General features: G+C 43.7%; 1 protein-coding gene across 1 annotated transcript in view; it reads right to left on the reverse strand.

Annotated features, from left to right (window-relative positions):
* LOC142303383 (uncharacterized) overlaps positions 1-26,070 on the reverse strand; it is a 140,988-nt gene that overhangs the window by 39,317 nt on the left and 75,601 nt on the right. Inside the window, exons 5-7 of the mRNA XM_075344687.1 lie at positions 25,048-25,118; positions 16,820-16,899; positions 15,296-15,361 (exon numbers count right to left, since the gene is read on the reverse strand). Of these exons, the coding sequence (XP_075200802.1) occupies positions 15,296-15,361; positions 16,820-16,899; positions 25,048-25,118 (217 nt within the window). The remainder of the gene's footprint in view (positions 1-15,295; positions 15,362-16,819; positions 16,900-25,047; positions 25,119-26,070) is intronic.

The raw sequence follows: 26,070 nt of genomic DNA on the forward strand, positions 1-26,070 counted from the left end.
GTGCTTTATTTAACATGCATAGAGAGCAAACATTCATATAATGTCAGGTTTGCCGTGGGTACCCAAACAAAGTGTCTGGTAACAGTGTAAGTAGCATGCCTTGACAACATAGCAGCAATTTAACAACATTTATTTTCAAAACAACCCCAATCCATTAGTAATAGGATCACTACATAATATTTAAAACTAAAGCCTGCTTTCCATGTTACAATTAATCGTGCGATCGCATTTGCGATCGCACCCGCCCCCATCGTTTGTGCGGCACAGGCAATTTCTTGCCCGTGTCGCACAATGTTGTAACCCCTCGTCACACGTACTTACCTTCCAAACGACCTCGCTGTGGGCAGCGAACATCCTCTTCCTGAAGGAGGAGGGACGTTCGGCGTCACAGCGACGTCACACAGTGGCTGGCCAATAGAAGTGGAGGGGCGGAGATGAGCGGGACGTAAACATCCCACCCACCTCCTTTTTTTCGCATTGCCGGCAGCCGCAGGTAAGCTGCAGGTCATTGTTCCCGGGGTGTCACACGGAGCGATGTGTGCTGCCCCGGGTACGATGAACAAAAGGACGTGTGATTTTTAGAAAATGAGCGACGTGTCAGCGGTGAACGAGAAGGTGAGTATTTCTGCTCGTTCGTAGCTGTCACACGCTACAATATCACTAACGATGCCGGATGTGCGTCACTTACGACGTGACCCCGCCGACATCTCGTTAGATATATCGTAGCATGTAAAGCCCACTTAAGGCTATGTGCGCACACTGCATCTTTGTGCTGACCACAAAATGCACGTTGTTGGTCTCAAAAAAACGCATCCTCGGCATGCATGTTTTGACACGTTTTATTGTATTTTTCACCGCGTTTTTGCTCAGTGCGTTTTAAAGTAAAATCTATTGACTGGAAGGGCTCAAAAACACTGGCAGAAATACAGAAAGAATTGACATGCTGCATCTTTGTGGTCATCACAAAGATGCAGCCAAAAAAAAAGTTGCAATGTGCGGACAGAAGAACTGAAATCTCATAGACTTTACTGGGGAAAGAAATGCAAACACAGCAAAAAATGCGGCAAACAACGCAGCATGCGCACAAGGCCTAAATGTTTGTTTAAAACCTGATGTTATCTTGTAATTCCTCTGCTAGTCATAAACTCCTCTGGGTGCATACACTTTGCTATACTTATTAATATTAGTATAAGTAAGGCTACTATTGATCTATTTTACAATAAGTAAGGAGTCAAAAAGTAAGTTATAAATCAGCCTTGCTAATTGCCAACACTGAGTATGAGGGACAGGTTGAGAGATAAGAGGTTTGATTTGCAGTGAAATTTCATCAACACTCAAAATGGCAATAAAGGTTACACTCATGCTATGGGGCGGACAATCCATTTGTTTGTGCCATTTTTGAAACAGACAAATGTAATTCGTTTCCAAAATACATCATATACAACATATTTTTCATTCTAAAAACGAACACATAACGGAACCCAGACTGATCCCATAATAATTAATGTGGTATGTTCCCATTGCTTTTGTTTGCACCAATTATGGATCTGTTGGATACCAAATAGAATGTTTGACTGAAAGTATTAACAAAGCCTAATTGTCCCTACGATTAATCAGTGAAGTATGAGTGTGCGTGTTTATGGGGGACAGAAGACAGTTAGGCTAGTTTTACACATCCGGTTTTTCCTGTGCGGCACAATCCGGCGCTTTGCAGAAAAACCGCAACAGGTGTTTTTTGCCGCTGGTTGCGGTTTTTATACATAGACTTTCATTAGTGCTGGATTGTGCCGCATGGGCTTGCGTTTGGTCCGGTTTTTGCCGCGTGCGGCAGATTTAGCCGATGCAGCGGCCAGATGGAATGTTGCTTGCCACGTTTTTTTGTCCGGCAAAAAAAACCGCATCGCGCTGCATCCGGCCGATGCGGCGCGATTTGCAATGCATGCCTATGGATGCCGAATGCAGCATCCTGCGGCAAACACCGCATGCGGTTGTTTCCACTGCGCATGCTCAGTAGCCTGCCACAAGCGGCAAAAACCGGACGGGCTGCATGTGAAAAACGTATGCAAAAGGATGCGGTTTTGTCGCCGCATCCGTTGCATAGGTTTTAGAGCCAGATTGGCCGGCTCTGCTAAAACCGGGGGTGTGAAAGCAGCCTTAATGGCCAAACTAACATGTAATGTATCAATGCAGTGTACTCTGTCCACATCAGAAAAGCATCTGATGCTGAAAATTCAGTATACAGCAGTTCTATCTAGCTGTTCGGTTTTTATTTGCTGGGGGCTAATTTGAAATATTCTATTAAAAATATTTTCAGACTTACGATATTGATGATAAATCCCTAATCATCAATATTGTGCCTACACAACCAGTTGTTTGAGTTCCCAAGACAGCTGGACGCAAACAGCATATGAATCCCAAACAGCTCAGCTCCATACAGTACAGCATGTATTGTCCAATCTTGGGTACTGGAACTCCGCTTCTATACCATTCAATAGGAGGTAAGCTGCAGTAATAGAAAATAGCCGCTGCAAAAAGCTGATTGATGGGTGCGCCAACTCTAGGCCCCCCACCAATCTTATATTTTATTTTTTTTTACTTATTCTAAGGATATGCCATTGATACTGTATGCCTGGAAAACTTCTTAAACTAACAAATATCCTTTTTCATGAACCATTCTGTTTACTCATTCTATACTCATGTAGTGGTAATCTCCAAAAGATATGTTCTACAACTAATAATTGTTCACTTATGTACAGAATAGGCAGACCTCAATCCCAGCCAATCTCCAGCCACTGATTTTTACCTTCTAGTGGTAAATAACACTAGAATTTAGGGACTGCATTTTCTTGTCTTTATTACAGCAGCAAGGTTCAAGCAGCCTAACAGCAAGTCTTGTAAGGCTGCTTTCACACTACGTTTTTTTTAGCATGCGTCATGAACGTTTTTTTGCTGCAAAAGCGGATCCTGTTTTTGCAGAGAAAAACGCATGCAAACGCATGTGTTATTTTGCAGGATCCTGTCACTTGAAGTTTATGGGCGGGCATTGGAGTCATGTGATCGGAAGTGAGGGGAACTGAACGTGAGACTGGGAGCCAGCATCTGACAGCTGCGATAAGCTGTAACCAAGGTAAATATCGGGTAACTAAGTGAAGTGCTTTGCTTGAATACCCGCTATTTACCTTGGTTACGAGCGTCCGCAGCTGCTAGGAGCCGGCTCCCTGCACACGTAATCAAGGTAAACATCGGGTAACTAAGAAGCGCTTTGCTTAGTTACCTGATATTTACCTTGGTTACGAGCGTCCGCCGCTCTCAGGCGGGGGAGAGAGAGAGGGGAGAGAGGGAGAGAGGTAGGGGGAGAGAGGGAGGGGGAGAGAGACTGATCACACCAGGCTGGTTTCTGGGCATGCTCAGTAGAGCAAGCAGGATCCTGCCTATCAGCATGCCAGCGTTCACATGCGTTTCATGACGCATGTTAAAAAAACATAGTGTGAAAGCAGCCTAACCAAACTAACAACTTCATACTTCATGGGCATACATGTGGCTCTTTGTTTGGGCTGCAGTTGGGATGGCATTTCTAGATATAATGCTAATTTGAAAATGGCCCACTATAAATTAAATTAGCCGTATGGGATATATGAGAATCAAACGTAAAGGGAATCTGTCAGGTGAAATATGCACCCAGAACCACAAGCAGCCTAACCGTCCCTGTATACACTACCATAGATAAAGGGATCTTTAGAAAAAAGTATTTCTAAAGATCTTTTATCTCATCCTAATGAGCGCGGGGACTAGTTCCAAGGACGTTATATCCCCCGACTAATCTGCCCTCTTAGTATGTTAACACACCCACAGGGGTGTGCTAACATGCTATTTAATGCAGCGTTACCAGCAGTGCCGTACGTACCTGTGTTCGCAGTGACCGCGCTTCTGAATGCCGGGCACTTCCGGTCATGCACAGTATAAAGCCGGGTGTACGCGTTCCGGTTTCAGAGAGGTCTAGCGTGCATGTCCGTAAGTGCCGGGCATTCAGAAGATCGGTCACAGTGAACACAGATACGCGCATTACCGCTGGTGACACTGCATTGAACAGCATGTTAGTACACCCCTCTAGGCGTGCTACCATGCTAAGAGAGCGGACTAGTCGGGGGGATATAATGCTCTTGGGACTAGTCCCTGCGCTCATTAGCATATCATAAAGGATCTTTAGAAATACTTTTTCTAAAGATCCTTTTATCTATGCTAGTGTATACAGAGACGGTTAGGCAGGGATTAGCAGTATACACCCAGAACTGCTCGTGGTTCTAGGTGCATATTGCACCTAACAGGTTAGTTTTAAGCAACAATATTTTGGTACAATACAACATATAGATACTTAAAAGCATTTATTGTAGTATCTGCTTCAAACCCCTTTACACTTGGCTTTGCTATCTTGTGTGCAAGCCAGTCTGCAAGGATTATGCATTATCTACTATCTCAAATGTTATTGCAATATTTGTATTACTTGTTAGGGAGCTGACATGCTGATAGGCCCTTCAAATGCCAGCAAAGCAGTATAATGTAGTAAGCCCTCACTTTGCAGAGTCAACATATTTTAAGTGACATGTCAAGAGTACATTTTTTTCAGTCTATGCTAATAAGCCTGAATAAAGGAATGAAGTGTCTGGGCCATGCATTTGGAATTATTTATGTGCAATTTTTAAACTGCTGAATTTTAATTCTGATTTGGATTCCAAGAAGGCACAGAATGTAAAGATAAATGCATTTTAGGAGGCTCTTAATGTCCTCTCATTGGACATCTTATTTGTTAAGTGAGCAGAAAATGCTTTTTAAATCTGGCACGGAAATAGCTTTAACTCAGTTAAACCCTTTCCCTATTTGAGGTAAAAATGTTTCTAATTATCAAATCCAAATCTAGAGAACAGCTGAATCATGTAAATGTATGTATGCTCAAAAAATCAATTGTCCTCATTTTACACTGATTTTTTTCTTTCCTTGATGAGCATACAGTTGGATATTTTTAAGAAGACTATAAGGAATATTTATTAGACATGAGCGAATATATTTCAGAGCAATGGAATTGTAATTGAATAATATAAAAATTCACGGTCGCCAAGCTCCAAAGTGCGCTCTTTTTTTTAGAATGTAGCTCTGTTGATTTGGCCACCCTTAACATTTTTACTATCTCTCTGATGGATTTCTTCTTTTTTTTTAGCTTTATGGTCTGTTTCTCTTCACTTAAGAGCTCCTTTGACCACATGTTGTGAGTTCACAGAAACAGCTTCCAAATACAAATGCCACAATTGGAATAAGCTCCAGACCTTTTACTGGCTTATTTGATGATGGCTTATCAAGAGAATAGCCAATGTATCCCATTGGAGAGCTTTTGAATTAATTGTTCAATTACTTTTGGTCCCTTGAAAAGGATGCAGCTACATATTAAAGAGCTGTAACTCCTAAACCCTTACTCCAATTGTGATGTAAATACCCTCAAATTAAGTGTCAGAACCTGCACTTTAAGCCCATATTGATTATGTAACCATATCTTGAATATACAGTGGGTGAAATAAATGCTGAACACGTCACCAATATTCTAAGTAAGTATATTTCTAAAGGTGCTAATGGCATAAATGTCTTACCAGATGTCGGTAACATCCAATCCACACAGGCAAGGAAATCAAACCATAGATGTCCATAAATTTAGTGCGATGTAATAATGACAAGTGACACAGGGAAAAATTATTGAACACGTTTAATGAAATATTTTTTTCTACTTCATGCAAAAGCCTTTGTTGGTGATGACCGCTTCAAGATGCTTCCTGTATGGAGAAACTTGTCCCATGCATTGCTCAGGTGTGATTAGGCCCTTCCTTCCACACAAACACTATTGAAATCCTGAAGGTCCTGTAGGCTCCTTCTATGAACTCTGAGCTTTAGATCCTTCTATAAATTTTCAACTGGATTCAGGTCAGGTGATTGGCTGGGCCATTCTAGCAGTTTTATTTTATTCCCCTGAAATCAATTGAGAGTTTTCTTGGCTGTGTGTTTGGGATAATTGTATTGCAGAAATGTCCACCCTCATTTCATTTTCATCATCCCGGTAAAAGGCAGCAAATTTTAATCAAGAATATCTTGGTACATTTGTCCATCCATCTTTCCTTCAATTACATTAAAGAGGTTTTCCCACAAAGTTCATTTTAATCAATAGATTTTAGACTAATAATAAGTTCCACCATTGGATCTGTTTAAAAAAAAATGTTCCTGTGCAGAGATAATCTTATAAATGTGTCCCAACGATATACTGTGTAATGACTGTTTCTGACCATACAGGGACATGGTCTAATCATACCACATCTCCTGGGCCAGGGAGGAAGTAAAAAAGTATATACCGTATTTTTCGCTTTATAAGACGCACTGGATTATAAGATGCACCCCCAAATTTGGTGAAGGAATAGAGAATTTTTTTTAATAAATGGGGTCCGTCTTATAAAGCCAGTGTCCGTCTAACAAATCATATAGTGTATATGTCCCTCATAGCCCCCCCATCCTAAAATTAGCCCCCTTAATCTGGATATGGCCACCTTATATTGAATATAGCCCCCTTGTGCTGGCACACGTCCCCCAGTGATGCAACATGTCCCCTATTGCTGGCACACGGCCCCTATGGCTGGCACACAGCCCCTATGGCTGGCAGACGGCCCCTATGGCTGGCACACACTGCCCCCTGTGGCTGGCACACACTGGCCCCCTGTGGCTGACACACACTGGCCCCCTGTGGCTGACACACACTGGCCCCCTGTGGCTGGCACACACTGGCCCCCTGTGGCTGGCATACACGCTGCCCCCTGTGGCTGGCACACACGCGGCCCCCTGTGGCTGGAACACACGCTGCCCCCTGTGGCTGGCACACACGCTGCCCCCTGTGGCTGGCACACACTGGCTCCCTGTGGCTGGCACACACGCTGCCCCCTGTGGCTGGCACACACGCTGCCCCCTGTGGCTGGCACACACGGCCCCATGCTGCTGCATTTAGTAAAATAAACTCTTTCATACCTTCTCCAGCACTGTGCTCCCTTCGTTTACCCCTCCTCGGGGTTGAGCTCCGGCCTCCTGCATTTCCTAGTTCTCCAGCACTGTGCTCCCTCGTGTACCCCTCCTCGGGGTTGAGCTCCGGCTTCCTGCATTTCCTGGTTCTCCAGCACTGTGCTCCCTCGTGTACCCCTCCTCGGGGTTGAGCTCCGGTTTCTTGCATTTCCTGGTTCTCCAGCACTGTGCTCCCTCGTGTACCCCTCCTCGGGGTTGAGCTCCGGCCTCCTGCATTTCCTGGTTCTCCAGCACTGTGCTCCCTCGTGTACCCCTCCTCAGGGTTGAGCTCCGGCTTCCTGCATTTCCTGGTTCTCCAGCACTATGCTCCCTCGTGTACCCCTCCTCAGGGTTTAGCTCCGGCCTCCTGCATTTCCTGGTTCTCCAGCACTGTGCTCCCTCGTGTACCCCTCCTCGGGGTTGAGCTCCGGCCTCCTGCATTTCCTGTTTCACGGTCCCGGTCATGTGATCGGCACAGCAGTGTGACATCTCTGCATGCCTGATCACAGCAGCAGGAGGGAGACCAGGCAGACACGCTGGAGGAGGTGAGTAAAGAGTTTATTATTTTACTATGGGCAGCAGCATGGGGGCCATAGCTAACACAGGGGGGACATGTGTGATCAAAGGGGAGCACAGGCACATATAATCTGCGCAGCTCCCCCAGCCCATCGCCGCGGTGCAGTTTCAGCACCACAGTGTTGGACAGCGGCTGTGCATATTATATGAGCGGGTGCAGGAGATCAAACGCTGCCGCCCGCAGCTTCACAAGCCTCTACCAGCCTCCACCAGCCCCCCCAGCAGTCCCCAGTACCGCTCCAGAGCGGCCCCCACCTCCCCTGGACCCTGCAGTATATAATCCGTATATTCGGTTTATAAGACGCACCCCCTACTTTCCCCCAAAATTTGGGGGAACAAAAGTGCGTCTTTATAAAGTGAAAAATACGGTAGATATTAAAGTACGGGATCGCAAATAATTCTTTCTTTGAAGTAAAACATTTATTAAAAACAGAGAAATGTTTTACCTCACAAAAAGAATCATCTATGATCCCCTGCTGTAATGTCTGTATTGTCTCTTATGCGTCATCCCCTACCGAGGAGCTATGGCACGGTCAAACCGTATTCCTGCACGGTCAGACACGGACATTACTCAGTACATAACAGGGGCACATTTATAAGATTATCTCATCACAGGAACATTTCATTTATACACATCCAATTGTGAAACTTCTTGTTATTCCAAAATCTATTGATTAAAATGAACTTTAAAATTAGCTTTGTTCATGGAAAAACACCTTTAAGTTTGCCTCCAAACTTCACTGTTATGGTGTTTTTGGGGTGCTACGCAGTGCATTTTGGCCTCCAAATATGGTGTGTATTATAGCATCCAACAAGTTCAATTTTGGTCTACTCTGACCAGACTATATTCTCTCAGTATTTCACAGGCTTGTCTAAATGTTGTCGAACAAATTTTAAAAATCTTTTAACATTTTATTTGTTCAGCAATGGAGTCTTGCGTGGTGAGCATTCATACAGGCCATGGAGATTGACTGCATTACTTTTTGTTTTCTTTAAAACAATTATTTGTGCTGATTCCAGGTTTTCTGTAGCTCTATACAGGTGGTTATTTGCTCTTGGCAATTCTTCTGATAATTCCTTTCACTCCTCTGTCTGAGAAATTTTGCAGGGATCACCTGGTTAAGGCTGGTTTATGGTGAAATGACGTTCTTTCCACTTCCAGATTATGGCGCCACCAGACACTGGAACCTTTAATGGTATTGGTTACAGAAGAATTTCTAAACGATCAGTATGTTTTGCAACATTAAGGTTGCAAAGGTCTTGAGACAGCTCACTGGTTTTAACAATCATGAGATGTTTCCTGTGTGGAACCTTGGTAACGAGACACTTTTTTATAGTCCATCAGCTGAACCAACTGATATTTTTTATTAAGTGGCAAGGTCTTTCATTCTAATTACTGATAGATTTCAGCTGATGTCATGACTTTCCATGGCTTTTTGTACCTCTCTTTATTAATATGTTCAATGCTTTTTCCCTGTATCATTTCTTATTATTACACATAACTTAATTAATGGACATCAATAGTCTGATTTCTTTGCCTGTGTGGATTGGATGGGTTGTTACCGAAATCTGGTGAGAAATTCATATCAATAACACCTTTAGAAATATATGTACTGTATTTTTCGGACTATAAGACGCACCGGACTATAAGACGCACCCTGGTTTTAGAGGAGGAAAAGAGGAAAATAAAACTTTAAGCAAAAAAATGTGGTCATGACACACTGTTATAGGGCGAGGATCTGCTGCTGACACTGTTATGGGGGGTAATGTCCCCAAATTCTCTACTAAGGTACCCCATCCTGGTAATGATCCTCCTGCCTTGTATATGATCCTGCTCATATACCCCCATCCTGCTCATATACCCCCATCCTGCTCATATACCCCTATCCTGTTCATATACCCCCATCCTATTGATATACCCTCCATCCATCCTGCTCATATACCCTCCATCCATCCTGCTCATATTCCCCCATCCTGCTCATATTCCCCCATCCTGTTCATATACCCCCATCCTGTTCATATACCCCCATCCTGTTCATATACCCCCATCCTGTTCATATACTCCCATCCTGCTCATATACCCCCATCCTGTTCATATACCCCCCATCCTGCTCATATTTCCCCCATCCTGTTCATATATCCCCCATCCTGTTCATATACCCCCCATCCTGTTCATATACTCCCATCCTGCTCATATACCCCCATCCTGTTCATATACCCCCCATCCTGTCCATATTTCCCCCATCCTGTTCATATATCCCCCATCCTGTTCATATACCCCCCATCTATCCTGCTCATATACTCCCATCCTGCTCATATACTCCCATCCTGTTCATATACCCCATCCTGTTCATATACCCCCCATCCATCCTGCTCATATACTCCCATCCTGTTCATATACCCCCATCCTGTTCATATACCCCCCATCCTGTTCATATTTCCCCCATCCTGTTCATATACCCCCCATCCTGTTCATATACCCCCCATCTATCCTGCTCATATACTCCCATCCTGCTATATGCCCCCATCGTGCTTATATACCATTCTGGTATATGGCCTGTATCCTATAGCACAGAGCAAAAAAAACAAATGTTTATACTCACCTTTTCCTCACTCCCTGCAGCCGATCGTCTTCCTCTCTGCACCTGTGTGTGTGGAGCCGTTCCCCTGAAGCACGCGATGTCTTCCTGTCTGTGCCGATCAGCTGATCAGCACAGATCAGCTGACCGGCACAGACAGGAAGACATCGCGTGCTTCAGGGGGACGGCTCCACACACGGGGACGGGTGAGTGTACTGATTCACTGCACCCCGCGCTGATGATGCGCGGGGAGCAGTGAATACAGCCGCACATGATCACTCCAGGCTGTAATTGCCAGGGGTGATCATGTGGCCTGGCTCTTTACTATGCGCGCGTCCCCGCTCGTCCTCCCGCCCACCTGTCAGCGCCGGCTTCTGCGCTGAGAGATGGGCGGGAGGATGGGCGTGCATATGTAATGAGCGGGCCCAAGTGGTCACAGCAGGCTGCTACAGCCTGCTCGTGCCCCCGATGACCCGCTCCACCGCAGCAGCTCATTCCCCGCAGCCACAGTCAGACCATAAGACGCACCCCCAACTTTCCCCCAACATTTGGGGGAAAAAAAGTGCGTCTTATGGTCCGAAAAATATGGTAATTAGAAAATTAGTGACAATTTTGGGTTTTTTTTATAAATTTAACTTTTATTAACATTATCAATAACACAGGAAACACTGTATTGTACAGAATAAAGCACAATGTCAGAACACAAGCATTGTATCGAGGAATTGTTAGCAGATCAAATCCTAAAATATGGGGAGATACAAAACTCAAGACTGTATAAACAACGATGAGAACTGTAACCGATTACTGTCGGGAGGATCAACATAATACCTTTTTATACTATATAACGAGGCCACATTAGAGAAGTGAACAAAACTGGGGCCGTAACTCAAGTGTGAGTTGGCAGAATAGAAGATACTGAGTAAAACATGAACAAGAAAGAAAAAGAGAGAAAAGAAAGTCAGAGAAGAAAAAGGTGGGAGGGTTGGGGTCAAAAAGGGTAAGTGAATTTGTCAGGATGGAGGGGGAGGTGGGGGGAGGTTCCAGACACTGACAGTGCAAATTCAACCTGTCTCCAACAGTGAAATGTAATCATCAGATCCCTTAAACTCTGTCCAGTTATACCAAGTTCTAATAAATCGGTCTTGAGAGTTGTGAATTATGGAAGTGAGGTCTTTAAGCAACATCGTCTCGTTTATCCTGGCGAACCACATTGCCATAGTAGGAGGATTATCTTTTTTCCACAAGCGAGGTATGCAAGCTCTGGCTGCCGTGATTAAGTGTCGTAGTAAGGAATTCTTGTACTTTTTCGTTGAGATGTCACAATGATGTAAAAGGACAAGGGCCGGATCCAGAGCGGTGGTCAAGCTAGTAACTTTATGTATAACTGTTTGCACATTCTCCCAAAATGGGGCAAGGCACCTACATGACCAGAAAATATGCATCAGACTACCATCCTCCTCATCACATCTCCAACAGAGTGGGCTCACTTCTGGGAAGATTGAGTGCAGTCTAGTAGGAACCCTGTACCATCTGGTGAGCAACTTAAAACTCGCTTCCTGATCACGGGACGAGATAGAGGATCGATGGGTCAGAGAACATATCTTTTCCCATTGGGCCTCAGAAAACTGGATTTGAAGATCGTCCTCCCATTGTGATTGAAATTTGGTTTTAGTGTTCCCAGTGGGTGTGTTAATAATATTATATGCCATAGAAAGAGTATGTCTAATGGGACCTGTGCTTATACATTCCTTTTCAAAAGGTGTCATAGAGTTAGAAAAATGGTATCTAGGAGGAAGGGATTTCAAGAAATGTGTCAATTGGTTGGCTCTCCATACATCGAGGGCATGGGGAGTTTGGGAGCTCATAAGTTGCTCCTTTGTTGGCCAGGCATTTCCACTACCAAAGTGCAGCACTCTGTGATAGCCCTCTATCATAATTGACCGGAATATCCAGTCTTCCACCCCCGGCGGAAAAAGCGGATTTCCCAGAACCAGAAACAATGAGGACGATTGGGGGAGTATGTGTGATCTAATGAATGAATTATCGCAACATGCCAAAGTAGCCCCGATTGTGGGGTGATCTCTCAGATGTTTTACTCTGCTGAGACCCACCCATGGAATGCCCAGTAAATATATATCTGTGAAGTCCTGTTCCACTCCTACCCAGGCCTTCATCTCACCATTCCTACACCAGTCCAGAATTCTGGAAAGATGAGTAGCTAAGTAATATGATTTGAAATTAGGAAGTGCAGTCCCTCCAGCCGGCTTGGAGCGGTGCAGGATCTTTCTGCTAATTCGTGGTGGTTTGTCTCCCCAGATGAATTTAGTTTGGATTGATGTGAGGCTTTTAAAGAATGGTGAAGGGACCATAATTGGGAGGGCTTGAAGGATATATAATATCCTGGGAATTAGTGACATGTTTAATACTTTTTTACTCACTGTATTTTATTTGTGTCACTGTCCAAATACTTCTGGATGCATCATTACGGTCCAGAAATGAACATAAAAATCATATTTTTCTCCACAAAAATGTTGTTTTAGCCCCACAAGTTTTATTTTCACATGCGTAAGAGGAGACTATGCGCTGTACAGTTTGTTGTGCAATTTTTCCTGAGTACAGTGATGCTCCATATGTGGTGGAATACTACTGTTTGGGCACATGGCAGAGCTTGGAAGGGAAGAAGTACAATTTGACGTTCGCAACGTAAAATTGACTAGAATCAATAGCAGATGCCATGTCACCTTTGGAGAGCCCTTGATGTGACTAAACAATGGAAAACACCGACATGTTATCCCATTTTGGGAAACTAGACCCCTTAAGGAATTTATCTAGATGCATGGTTAGCACCTTGAACCCCTGCATGGTTAGCACCTTGAACCCCTGCATGGTTAGCACCTTGAACCCCAGGTGCGTCAAAGAATTTTATAACTTTGAGCTGTGCAAATAAAAAAATCATAATTTTCCCCACAAAAATAGTTGTTTTAGCCAATATTTTTTTATTTTCACAGGAGAAAATGCATGCTAAAATTTGTTGTGCAATTTCTCCTGATTAACCTGATACCCTATATATGGTGGAAAATTACTGTTTGGGCGCACAGCAAGACTTGGAAGGGAATGACCGCCACTTGACTTTTTTAATGCAAAATCATCTGGATTCAATAGCAGACGACATGTACACAGTTGGAGAGCCCTTGATGTGCCTAAACAGTGGAAACCACCAAGTGACTCCATTTTGGAAACTGGACCCCTAACTTATCTATATGCGTGATGACCACCTTGAAGCCCCAAGCACTTCATAGGCTTTTACAATGTTAAACGGTAAAAGTGAAAAAATAGATATTTCCCACAAAAATGTGAATTTAGCCCCAAATTTTTTTCATTTTCACAATGGTAGTAGGAGAAAATAGACCCCAAAATTAGTTTTACAAATTCTTCTGAGTACGCCAATACCCCATATGTGGGTGGAAAACTACTGTTTGGGTATACTGCAAAACTCCAAAAGGAATGGTTTGCGGCCATCATGTTGCAAAGAGCCCTTGATGTGCCTAAACATTAGAAACCCCCCGACAATTGACCCCATTTTGGAAACTAGACATTTCAAGGAATTTATCTAGATGGATGATGAACACCTTGAACGCCCAGGTGTTTCACAAAATGTTACAATATTGAACCATTAAAATTAAAAAGTAGAATTTTTCCCACAAAAATGTTGCTGTACAATTTCTTCTTAGTGCATTGATACTCCATATGTGGTGGAAAACTACTGTTTGGGTGAATGGTAGGGCTCATAATGGAGGGAGTGTAAATTTACTTGTTCAATGCAAAATTGGCTGGAATCGATAGCGGACACCATGTCGCCTTTGGAGAGCCCTTGAAGTGCCAAAACAATAAAAACCCTCTACAAGCATCCCTATATTGGAATTGATCTGGTGTTTCCCTGGTATATGAATTTTATAATGTGTTGGCATATGTTAGTTGTGTTAAGTACATCAGGTTGCCATATATGAGTTGTGTAGGTTGTATAGAGTACATTAGGCTGGCATATGTGAGTTGTGAAGACGTCAGGTTGTATAATAATAGTATTGCCATCTGAACGATGTGAACTGTCAGCTTTTTTGTACCATACTTTTGTCCTGAAAAGATAATTCTAAATGTACGATGTGAACACAGTAAAAACAAATACTGAGAGCTGGCAATTAACTGACACCAACTGGAATTATACACGTTAGTAAAAAAAACTTAAGTATAAGCTTATTATTACAGTATATTTTATTAGATTTTCCTGTCCCAAAATCTATCTAACTCTATCAGCTAATTATTTGTTTTTTCACTAAGAAAAAGCAAAACACAAAACACAAACAAAAATTGAACACAGATACCGATCAGTGATAAACATCACTAACCAGTCCAGTACTCAGCTCTCACGCCGCACACCGAAGTGGTGTGAGAGTAAAAAGTAACAGAACAAAAATGGTTCTGTCCAAAAATGAGCACAGGCACTGATCAATGATGTACGTCACTTACCAGCGCTTAGCTCACAGTAGCCATCTTCACCCGATCACCGTGTCTTTTGATATTGTTGTATCCTTCACTTTTTTTGTGTAAATAAATTACTTTCTTTCTTGGGTTTCATGACATTTCTCTTTCATGTGGTGCCATTGCGGACAGAATGGACTGGGAAACGTGTTTTCTTTGTTAGCTAATGCCCTTTTATAGTCAACTGTCTGCTGGACACGTTTAATGAATAACTGGACTTGAATTCTTGTTAATTAGAATTTTGTAGTCTAGACTTTAGCTGTACTCAGTTTTGCAACATGATCTTGAATTAATGTTAGGAAAATTACATTTGGGTGTTCAAAATAAGAAATCTTGCTTGCAATCAATGGCCCACATTTGTAGTAGTATTTTGTAGCATGGTATCCCATAGAAAATGTTAATTCTGAAAGGAATCTACAGGTTTTCTTACAAATCTGTTGGAGTGTACTCATTTATGCAGTGTAAAACTTATATATGTCTACACCATTAAAATATGGTCATGCAAAGTCTGCACAGAATCTTACCAGACCGGATCGTGAGGTGTTCATTTTGCTGAATTCTTGCACCAATGACAAACATGCTTCATTTAACTACAAAACAAGTCAGCAGTTATTGAATACTGCATTGCTAATGGCTCCTGACCTTCAAAAACAAGTGCCTACTATAATGTGCTCTTCTCTATTTTAATGACTTTTTTTAACCTTCTAATGCCTGACACTACCAGGTAAGCACAGCGAAAACACAAGCATTACTGAAATAGGGTGAGCATTAATTAAGACATGCCATTTCAGGGTACGGTATTAATCTTAGCCACCATGGACTATAAGTGGAACCTAATGAAATTAAAAATCTAGAGCAGGTCCACTCAACAAACACTGTACTGCTATATTTACCTTTTTATGCTACAGAGAGCACTCCGAACCTTAGGTCATAACCTAATGCTTGGATGTTAAGCTTCATATTTCTAACTACCAAGCAAAGAAAACTACAAGGTAGGACTTCTTGGAAGCAAAAATAACAGTTGTCATGACACACGATCAAGGTAAAGATTACAGCTCTGTTACACTGTATGTGTGGGTTTCTTGGTGGACCACAGCAGTCATATTACTTCTACTAGTCCACACATTTGGTTCTCCGATAGCAGATAGGACAAATCTTCTCCCTATAGTGTTTCAATCACCTTTCAAAAGAATTCCCTTCTTACGCCACTTTAGGGAACACCCAAATCCCCATCCCTTCTCATGTGTCTCTTGCCTTTTTCCTCTCTTGTTTGGAAACTATATTGGATCCATATGTCTATTTGACTAAAATCAACTTAAAAATTATTTTTTGTTAGAGGGAAAACCCTTTTAATGTAACTATTGTGCCAACTGGTTATCAATTTTTATTCTTAGAATATGTAGTCTCTATTCTAAACAATAAAAATCTCGTTTAAAAAACTTTTATGGGCAGTATTATTAGCTTTCCTAACACATTTTGCATAAATCAAGTATGCATTTGGCAATAAAATGTCGTAATCTAATACCTAATATGAGACTTCAATCAGCAGTTATTTCAAGCAATACCACGTGAAAGACTTTGAGTAGTTTTTCACGTGGTATTGCTTGAAATAACTGCTGATCGAAGTCTCATATTAGGTATTAGATTATGACATTTTATTGCCAAATGCATACTTGATTTATGCAAAATGTGTTAGGAAAAGCTAATAATACTGCCCATAAAAGTTTTTGTAAACACGATTTTTATTGTTTAGAATAGAGACTACATATTTTAAGTATAAAAATCACAGATTGTCGCTCAATTTTATGACTTTTTGCATTTTTCCTAGAAACCCAGAGAGAGGGGTTCTTCTAATCTTTCCAGGAAGAAGATTGACCCCCCCAAACACAATCTAATAGATTTACTCTAATTTAAGACAGAAATTGATGTAAATTAAATTGGAAACCTTCATCAGCTCATGTAGATGTAGATTGATATGTTAGCTTACCTGGTAGATGCAGCAATGATCAGTGAACTATGTGTTATTAGACAAACTCTTGTTATTTTACCTTTTCCTTTATAGTGCAGATTACTTCCTCTACATTTTTATAAACTTTGTCATTACACATGTTTACAGCTTTATTATTTGCTGAAAAATAAATCATATGATAAAATGAGCTATGAAGACATTACAATTAAATTAATTACTGCAATACCAATTGATTTCCAATTGTGTGACTACTAGCTTTGCTTTGGCCTGAGACAGTAACTTAAATGTTTCCTGTAGTGTGAGCACCGTTTACCAGGGACAGCAAGGGATATTATGGTGTGCACAGAGACCTATTATTACTCTGTGTGTCTAAGAAAACTGTTGTAATCTGCATCTGGAAGCACAAATTTTAGACTGTTCCTGCAAGAGCTGCTGCAGACTGATCTTCGATAGATTGCAAGGTGTTCCATTATATCTTTCTCAAACCTCAAAGCTGCGGGGCACTGTTTGTGGTGTCTCTTAACCTTGTAACCACTAAGCTTTGTGCATCCTTAAAGGGAACCAACCAGCAGGATTTTCACCTTTTGCTCTGAGATTGGATGCCTTATTTCAGAAATATGTACAAGTAAAGTTCCAGCAATGCACTGCTATTTGATTGACAGGTGCAACAGGAAGGGAATATGTGGGTCGGGTCTTGCTATCAAGTTCCGCCCCTGCATTTGCCAGAATTAAAGTCTATGATGGCGACAAGGGGAGGAAGGCCAGGCAGGCAGACAGGGGCGGGAATAGATAGCAAAACCCAACCCACTTATTCCCTTCCTGTTGAATCTGTCAATCAAATAGTATGTCATTGCTGCAACTCTACTTACACATATTTCTGAAATAAAACATCCAATCTCTGAACAAAAGGTATGCTTACATTCAGCATCCAAGCACCAGTATAGCACTGGCTTTACTTTATATATGAAAATCCTGATGGTTGGTTCCCTTTAAAGTGTAAATGCTAAGCGTAGAGACTGTTCCTAATAATGTGTACACCCCAAGCACCTTCTACTCTATATATTGACATGTAGCCAGAAAGAAACCGTACTAAAGCTGCTGAGTAAAAACTAAGCTTGTGCCCATTAAGAGACTGTAACCACTATGTATGCCTGCTTCATTGTGAGTAAATCCTGTTTCAATTTATCCTACCGTGTCTGTGTCCTTCACTGCATTGCTAAAGCTGGGAACCGCATTTGGGAAACACCTATCTACAGTATGTCTTCTTACATGATCACTACTAATTTGCCAGAGCAGAATATGGTCACAGGGACATTGTTCTCCTGGTTTGGCACAACACTGGAACACATGTTTTGAGGTGCTTTCTATAGATTGCAACTAGTAAATGCATTAGCAGAGGAAAATCCTGAGTTCTGCTTAGAACGCTTTGACATAAAAGGACTGTACAAAGAGTATAACTCCTTTAAACTGTCATGTTATTTCAAGTTAATAAAAAATCTATTTTATAATTTATCATCACTTTTTTTGTCAGGGTTGGATGGGGATTGAATGTCATACAGTTTGGCCTAAAATACAGATTCCAAAGTAGTTGTTACATAGCTGCTTTGAAATCGTAAATCTGACCAGCAATACGGGGGTAGGGGAGAATGTATTATTGCAGGTAAATGCGTCATTTAAGACTTTGGATGCCAAAACCAATACATATACTGTACACACGTGGTCAAAATTGTTGGTACCCCTCGTTTAATGAAAGAAAAACCCATAGTGGTCACAGAAATAACTTGAATCTGATATATTTTTTTTAAATCCTGTGGAAGCATGGTTGAAAAGCAATGTCTCACTTTTATTTGTTCATTTTAATAGATATTTTATTTATTACTTTTGTCAGATTCAAGTTATTTCTGTGACCATTGTGGGTTTTCTTTCATTAAACGAGGGGTACCAACAATTTTGACCACATGTGTATTTACATATGGTCTTATTAGGACTATAAAGCCCACTTTACACGTTGCAATTAGTTGTACAATCGCATTTGCGATGTGACACGCCCAGGTTGCATACGGGATCTATGAGATTTCACGTTGGTCGTTCATTTGCTGTCACACGAGCGTTAGTAGTCTATGTTAAATTGATCAATGTTATGTGCGATCCTTTAGATCATGTGTTCTGTGACGTATGCATTGGGCACCTTTTTTTTTTAATTTATTGACTTGCCAAGCGTGTGTAATGTGTAGGGATGCGTTTTTACTATGTCATCTGCCATTCAGCTCTGCTACATGGCCGCTGACAGCAGACACAGACAGCCATGTAGCAGAGCTGAATGGCAGATGACAGCAGACACAGACAGCCATGTAGCAGAGCTGAATGGCAGATGACAGCAGACACAGACAGAGCCGCACTGTCAGAATGAACTCGGGTGAACCTCACCCGACTTCATTGTCATGCTGCGGCTCTGTCTGTGTCGCGCCCTGATTAGCGGTCACCAGTGAAGACTCATCGGTGACCGCTAATCTCCTAAGTTACTGAAGTTAGCAGCCCTCTCTCATATACTCACCAATCCCCGATCCCCGGCGCTGCACGGCGTTCACACTGCTCCGGCGGCTTTTACTGTTTTGAAAAAGCCGGCCGCCCATTAAACAATCTCGTATTCCCTGCTATCCCCGCCCACCGGCGCCTATGATTGGTTACAGTGAGACACGCCCCCACACTGAGTGACAGGTGTCACACTGCACCCAATCACAGCAGCCGGTGGGCGTGTCTATACTGTGTAGTGAAATAAATAATTAAATAATTAAAAAAAATGGCGTGCGGTTCCCCCCAATTTTAAAACCAGCCAGATAAAGCCATACGGCTGAAGGCTGGTATTCTCAGGATGGGGAGCTCCACGTTATGGGGAGCCCCCCAGCCTAACAATATCAGCCAACAGCCGCCCAGAATTGCCGCATACATTATATGCGACAGTTCTGGGACTGTACCCGGCTCTTCCCGATTTGCCCTGGTGCGTTGGCAAATCGGGGTAATAAGGAGTTATTGGCAGCCCATAGCTGCCAAAAAATCCTAGATTAATCATGTCAGGCGTCTATGAGACACCCTCCATGATTAATCTGTAAATTACAGTAAATAAACACACACACCCGAAAAAATCCTTTATTAGAAATAAAAACACAAACATATACCCTGGTTCACCACTTTAATCAGCCCCAAAAAGCCCTCCATGTCCGGCGTAATCCAGGATGCTCCAGCGTCGCATCCAGCGCTGCTGCATGGAGGTGACCGGAGCTGCAGCAGACACCGCCGCTCCTGTCACCTCCACGCAGGTAATGAAGACAGCCGAGCGATCAGCTGCTGTCACTGAGGTTACCCGCTGTCACTGGATCCAGCGGTGGCCGCGGGTAACCTCAGTGACAGCTCAGCTGATCGCGCTACTCACCTCAGTTGCTGCGTGGAGGTGATAGGAGCGGCGGTGAGTAGCGCGATCAGCTGAGCTGTCACTGAGGTTACCCGCGGCCACCGCTGGATCCAGTGACAGCGGGTAACCTCAGTGACAGCAGCTGATCGCGCGGCTGTTTTCATTACCTGCGTGGAGGTGACCGGAGCGGCGGTGTCTTCTGCAGCTCCGGTCACCTCCATGCAGCAGCGCTGGAAGCGACGCTGGAGCATCCTGGATTACGCCGGACAAGGAGGGCTTTTTGGGGCTGAGTAAATTGTTGAACCAGGGTATATGTTTGTGTTTTTATTTCTAATAAAGGATTTTTTCGGGTGTGTGTTTATTTACTGTAATTTACAGATTAATCATGGAAGGTGTCTCATAGACGCCTGACATGATTAATCTAGGACTTATTGGCAGCTATGGGCTGCCAATAACTCCTGATTACCCCGATTTGCCAACGCACCAGGGCAAATCGGGAAGAGCCGGGTACAGTCCCAGAACTGTCGCATATAATGTATGCGGCAATTCTGGGCGGCTGTTGGCTGATATTGTTAGGGTGGGGGGCTCCCCATAACGTGGAGCTCCCCATCCTGAGAATACCAGCCTTCAGCCGTATGGCTTTATCTGGCTGGTATTAAAATTGGGGGGAACCGCACGCCGTTTTTTTTAATTATTTAATTATTTATTTCACTACACAGTATAGACACGCCCACCGGCTGCTGTGATTGGGTGCAGTGTGACACCTGTCACTCAGCGTGGGGGCGTGTCTCACTGTAACCAATCATAGGCGCCGGTGGGCGGGGATAGCAGGGAATACGAGATTGTTTAATGGGCGGCCGGCTTTTTCAAAACAGTAAAAGCCGCCGGAGCAGTGTGAACGCCGTGCAGCGCCGGGGATCGGGGATCGGTGAGTATATGAGAGAGGGGGATAGACTGACATGGACAGAGAGTGAGGGACAGAGATAGTGACGGACTGACAGAGATTAGTGAATGACAGACATTGTGAGGCGCTTCAGAACGCAGCTTTTCAGCTGCGCTCTGAAGCGGACCTTTTTTAAGCTGCGGTGCAGAGCGCACACCTGCGCACATAGCCTCAGACACCAAAATCGTATGAGGGATGTCACACGTTACAATTCACTAGGTTCGTGCAACAAAACGCTCAATTCTAGAGAATGATACGATGTGTTTGCGATCAACGTTTTTGCGTTCAATCCTGATCGCAAGTAGCTGTCACACGCAGATACCTCACAAACGATGCCGGATGTGCGTCACTTACAACTTGACCCCAACGACGGATTGTGAGATATATTGAAGCGTGTGTAGCGGGCTTAAGACACATTTTTTGACAAGAAAAACTCTTGCTAAAAAGTGTGCATGTCTTATAGTCCAGAGGCAGCTTCCTGAGATTGAAGAAAACACCGCGTCCTGAACTGCTCTCTCTACTCATGCTACACACTGATCTATGTGTTCGGTGCAGAAGAGGAGAGGAAGTCTACTGGGACCTGCATATCCTGAGCAACTCAAGGACCCTCCACCCGATTAACTCAAGTACCTTTCTGGACATAAGATCATTCACATGCGTGGAAGAAACTGCAAGATGTGTAATGTATAGTGTGTGAATGTGCAAGTAGCAGAGCTTTGTGTGTTTGTAAATGTGTGTGTTAGTAAATGTTCATGTAGCAGAGGTGTGTAAGTTTATGTGTGAATGCAGCAGAGCTATGTGTGTCTATATGTGCCTGTGTAGCATAGCTGTGTGTCTATACATGCATGTGTAGTGCCCCTGCAGCTTCAGGCGCCACAAGGTACTGCATCCGCATTAGGGTGTAGTACTCATCCTGGGTCCAGGGAAGGTCGAGGCCGGTTTACATATACACAAACATACAGTCACAGGGTTGCCCTCCCCAATGGGGACTGAACCATGGTCAGATCACAGTAGGGGGTCACTACAGCGGTGGGTTTACAGGATGCCACCGCACAAGGGGATCCATTGGGCTGGGGACTCAGGGTCAGTGAGAAGCAACCACCAGGGGGAGATAGGAGCACAGTGGGAAAAGCAGGTTGACCTAGTGAGCGTAGTGAACCAGTCAGTGGCAGCGGCTGGGGGCAACAGCTCAGAACACACAACACCACAACAGAAGAAAAAACAGCTTCAGAGACAGAGCAGAGCGGATATGTCGCGAGCAGCTCTGTGGGCCAAGGCGTTCAACACAGTTGCTGGGGAGAAGCAGGGTAGCTGCTTCCGCAGGACTGGCACTGTCGGGATATAGAATCCTAGGGCAGGCATACTTCACGTTGTTTACCAACTCTGCAAGGGTCGCAGGGAACGGCTACGGAAAGTCACCGCACCTATCCCATGAGTCTGCAGCAAATAGCACATAGGATCCTGGGTTGAGGACCGGCTCCATAACGGAACCGCGCTATCAGCATACAGAACGGGACACTTTTACTGACATTGGGACCCTCATGTGCTTCACGCCACGGGGGTCCGATACTTAGTGCATCAAAACAGGAAAGGGCTCACAGACTGACACACACCAGACTTGACCTTTCACAGATCTGGGATCGGCTGGAACCCCTCGTGGCGGAGAACAGTACCCTGGGTAGCGCTTGAAAGACTTGTGAGTAAAAACACCTGGAACCACAGCTCTCCTTTACCGGCGCCATCGCCCAGCGCTGCGGCAACAATGGGGACTACCACTACCCCTGCCATCCTCCCAGGATAATCCTGCTCCGCCTGTAGGGAGTGACACCATCCCGGCTGCACCCATCACCTGCCCCGGTGAGAGACCCTGTAGCAGTGGCCCCCATCCCTGGGCACGTACCACAGGTGGCGTCACGATCACCTTAAAAAGACTTTCCTAAAATTCCAACTACTACCTCCATCCTTCCTGCCACCCTCCTATCTTCCTTTCTGTACGCCTCGCGGCAATGGAACCGGGCCAGGCCACCCCGCGACGACGCAGAGGATCTGCACCCCCGGCCCGGCTACGAGTAGGTTAAAACACCTGCCCCGTAGAGCGCTACATATGTAGCAGAAATGTGTGTGTCTATATATCCATATGTAGCATAGGTGTGTCTTTATGTGCATGTAGCAGAACTGTGTGTCTATCTGTGCATATGTGGCAGAGAGGTGTGTCTATATGTGCATGTAGTGTGCATGTAGCAGAGCTGTGTGTGGTGTGTGTCTATATGTGCATATGTAGCAGCACTGTGTGTGTATAATACATGCTTCAGAGTAACACTAACGAAAGATTTATTACATCCTTATTCTACCTTAGTGGATTAAAATTAATGATACTAGCCACTCCACTTTACACTACCAGGGAAGTTTTAATTAACAGGAAAAATGTTTTTCCTATTTTCTGCTCTCTAAATCTGGGGGTCATTTAATAAGAAGGTGTATTTTATAGTTCGGAAAAATACTATACATATATAATGTTTATTTTATTTATTAGTTAAAAGTTGCTTTAAAAGGTTTATGTCAGGTTTTGAAGTTATCCACAAAGTTAAGATATAATTGCCCCTTCACTGGAGTTACAAACAAAGTGATAGGAGAAAAATTTAAAACTTAGAGCAAAACTATTAAAGTTTGCCACTACTTTTACATTGATAGCCTATCCTTAGGCGGGCTTTACACGTTGCGACATCAGTAACGATATATCGTCGGGGTCACGTAGTTAGTGACGCACATCTAGTGCCGTTACCGACATCGCAGCGTGTAAACCCTAGGAGCGATGATCACCAATCACAAAAGCGTCAAAAATCGTTGATCGGTGACACGTCGCTCCTTTTCATAATATCGTTACTGCTACTGGTACGATGTTGCTTGTCGTTCCTGCAGCACCACACATCGCTGTGTGTGACACCGCAGGAACAACAAACATCTCCTTACCTGCCTCCACCAGCAATGCGGAAGGAAGGAGGTGGGCGGGATGTTATGTCCCGCTCATCTTCGCCCCTCCACTTCTATTGGCCGGACGCTTAGTGATGTCGCTGTGACGCCGAACACACCTCCCCCTTGAAGGAGATATTGTTCGGCGGTCACAGCGACGTTGCCGACCAGGTATGTGCGTGTGAAGCTGCCATAGCGATAATGTTCGCTACGGCAGCAATCACCACATATCGCATGTGCGACGGGGGCGGGTACTATCGCACTCGACATCGCTAGCAATTGCTAGCGATGTCACAGTGTGTAAAGCCCGCCTTATGGCTCGCAGCAGAGTCTGACCTATGGGTTGTTAGCATATCACATCCGATGCTCTCGCATCTGATGCCATACGCCAGTGTGACCTCGACCTGCGATATAGACAAGCCTGTGAATGGAAGCAGTCAGCTGACATGCTGACACTCAGTGTGGGGGCATGGCTGACTGCAACCAATCACACGCACCGGTAGGTGGGGAAAGCAGTGTATATTCAAAGAAGGCTGCTCCGGAAGTGAATGATGGACCTAGAAGCAGCCTACCGCAATGACAGAGCATGGGTGAGTACAGCACCCCCGCTCCTATCGCTCTATCCCTTTTACCAACATTTTTAATCTACGGTTTCTGATCACCATAGACTTATACGAAGACCAAATTCTGGATTGGTATCGAGTTTTAAAAAAAGGGAACAGGGACTCGCCGGTCCCGGTTTTCTTTGAGTCTGCCCACCTCTATTAGTGATGAAATGTATATGCCAAGATAGTCAAGTTTCACATACAGATACATACATAGACTGCAGTATTGTGCTCAAAAATTAATGTTTACTTTGTGAACTAACCATTTATTTCCTTATACTTAGTGATTTTGTAGTTAAAGTATGCATTATGCAGTAAATTGTAATGCACATTATATATGCTATCAAATGCACATAATAAATGTTTAATTTAAATTATACCTGGAAACTTTAATCCCAACTTTCTGAAAAGAAGAACAGCAGGCATTGCAGGCTGTGTTCCATTTTCGGTCCTGCAAATAAAACAACACGTTAACTGAAATAATAAGTGGAAACTTTTTTTTCTGAGTTGCAGTTGTGGTATTAGCTGTTATTTCTGTGTGTGTGGTCTTTAATCGAAAAAAATGCCTACCTACCATTTATATATAAAAGTAACGAGGCACTCCAATAACGTGGAACACAATTTTTTTAATTTTTGAACAGCAGCCAATCCAATATAACAAACATGTGAGTCTCACAAGCGGTAGATACCGCGTGCACCCCTGATGACCAGTACAAACAGCACTTCCTCAGCAGCATGTCTCACTGAAGGTCTATGTTCAAGACCAAAATGTTTGTTATGATTGTCTGCTTTTCAAGCATTAAAAAAAAATTGCGTTCCACGTTATTGGAGTGTCTGGTTACTTTTATACTTAATTTACGGGTTTAGATCCTACCATTTCACACTAACATAGTCAGAAGTGCCGTGCTCTGTATAGCATTATACCTACCATTTAAAGTCGTCACCTTATTTATAAGATGCTTTCATTCTTTAATTTAGCTGTCATGTTGCATGCTGAAGATCCAGTAAGGCTATGCAACAAATGCATAATTCTCCAATATATAACCTCTAACTCTAAAGGCTGCTTTACACGCAGCGACATCGGTTGTGCGTCACGGGCAAATCGCTGCCCGTTGCGCACAACATTGCTAACACCCATCACACATACTTACCTTCCTAGAGATGTTGCTGTGGTCGGCAAACCGCCTCCTTTCTAAGCGGGCGGTTCGTGCGGCGTCACAGCGGCATCACTAAGGGGCCGCCCAATAGAACCGGAGGGGCGGAGATGAGCAGCCGTAACTTCCTGCCCACCTTCTTCCTTCCTCATTGCCGGCGGTCGCAGGTACGATGTTGTTCCTCGTTCCTGCGGTGTCACACATAGCGATGTGTGCTGCCACAGGAACGACGAACAACCTGCATTCCTG

Source organism: Anomaloglossus baeobatrachus, chromosome 4 (assembly GCF_048569485.1).
Source record: "Anomaloglossus baeobatrachus isolate aAnoBae1 chromosome 4, aAnoBae1.hap1, whole genome shotgun sequence".
Lineage (NCBI taxonomy): Eukaryota > Metazoa > Chordata > Amphibia > Anura > Aromobatidae > Anomaloglossus > Anomaloglossus baeobatrachus.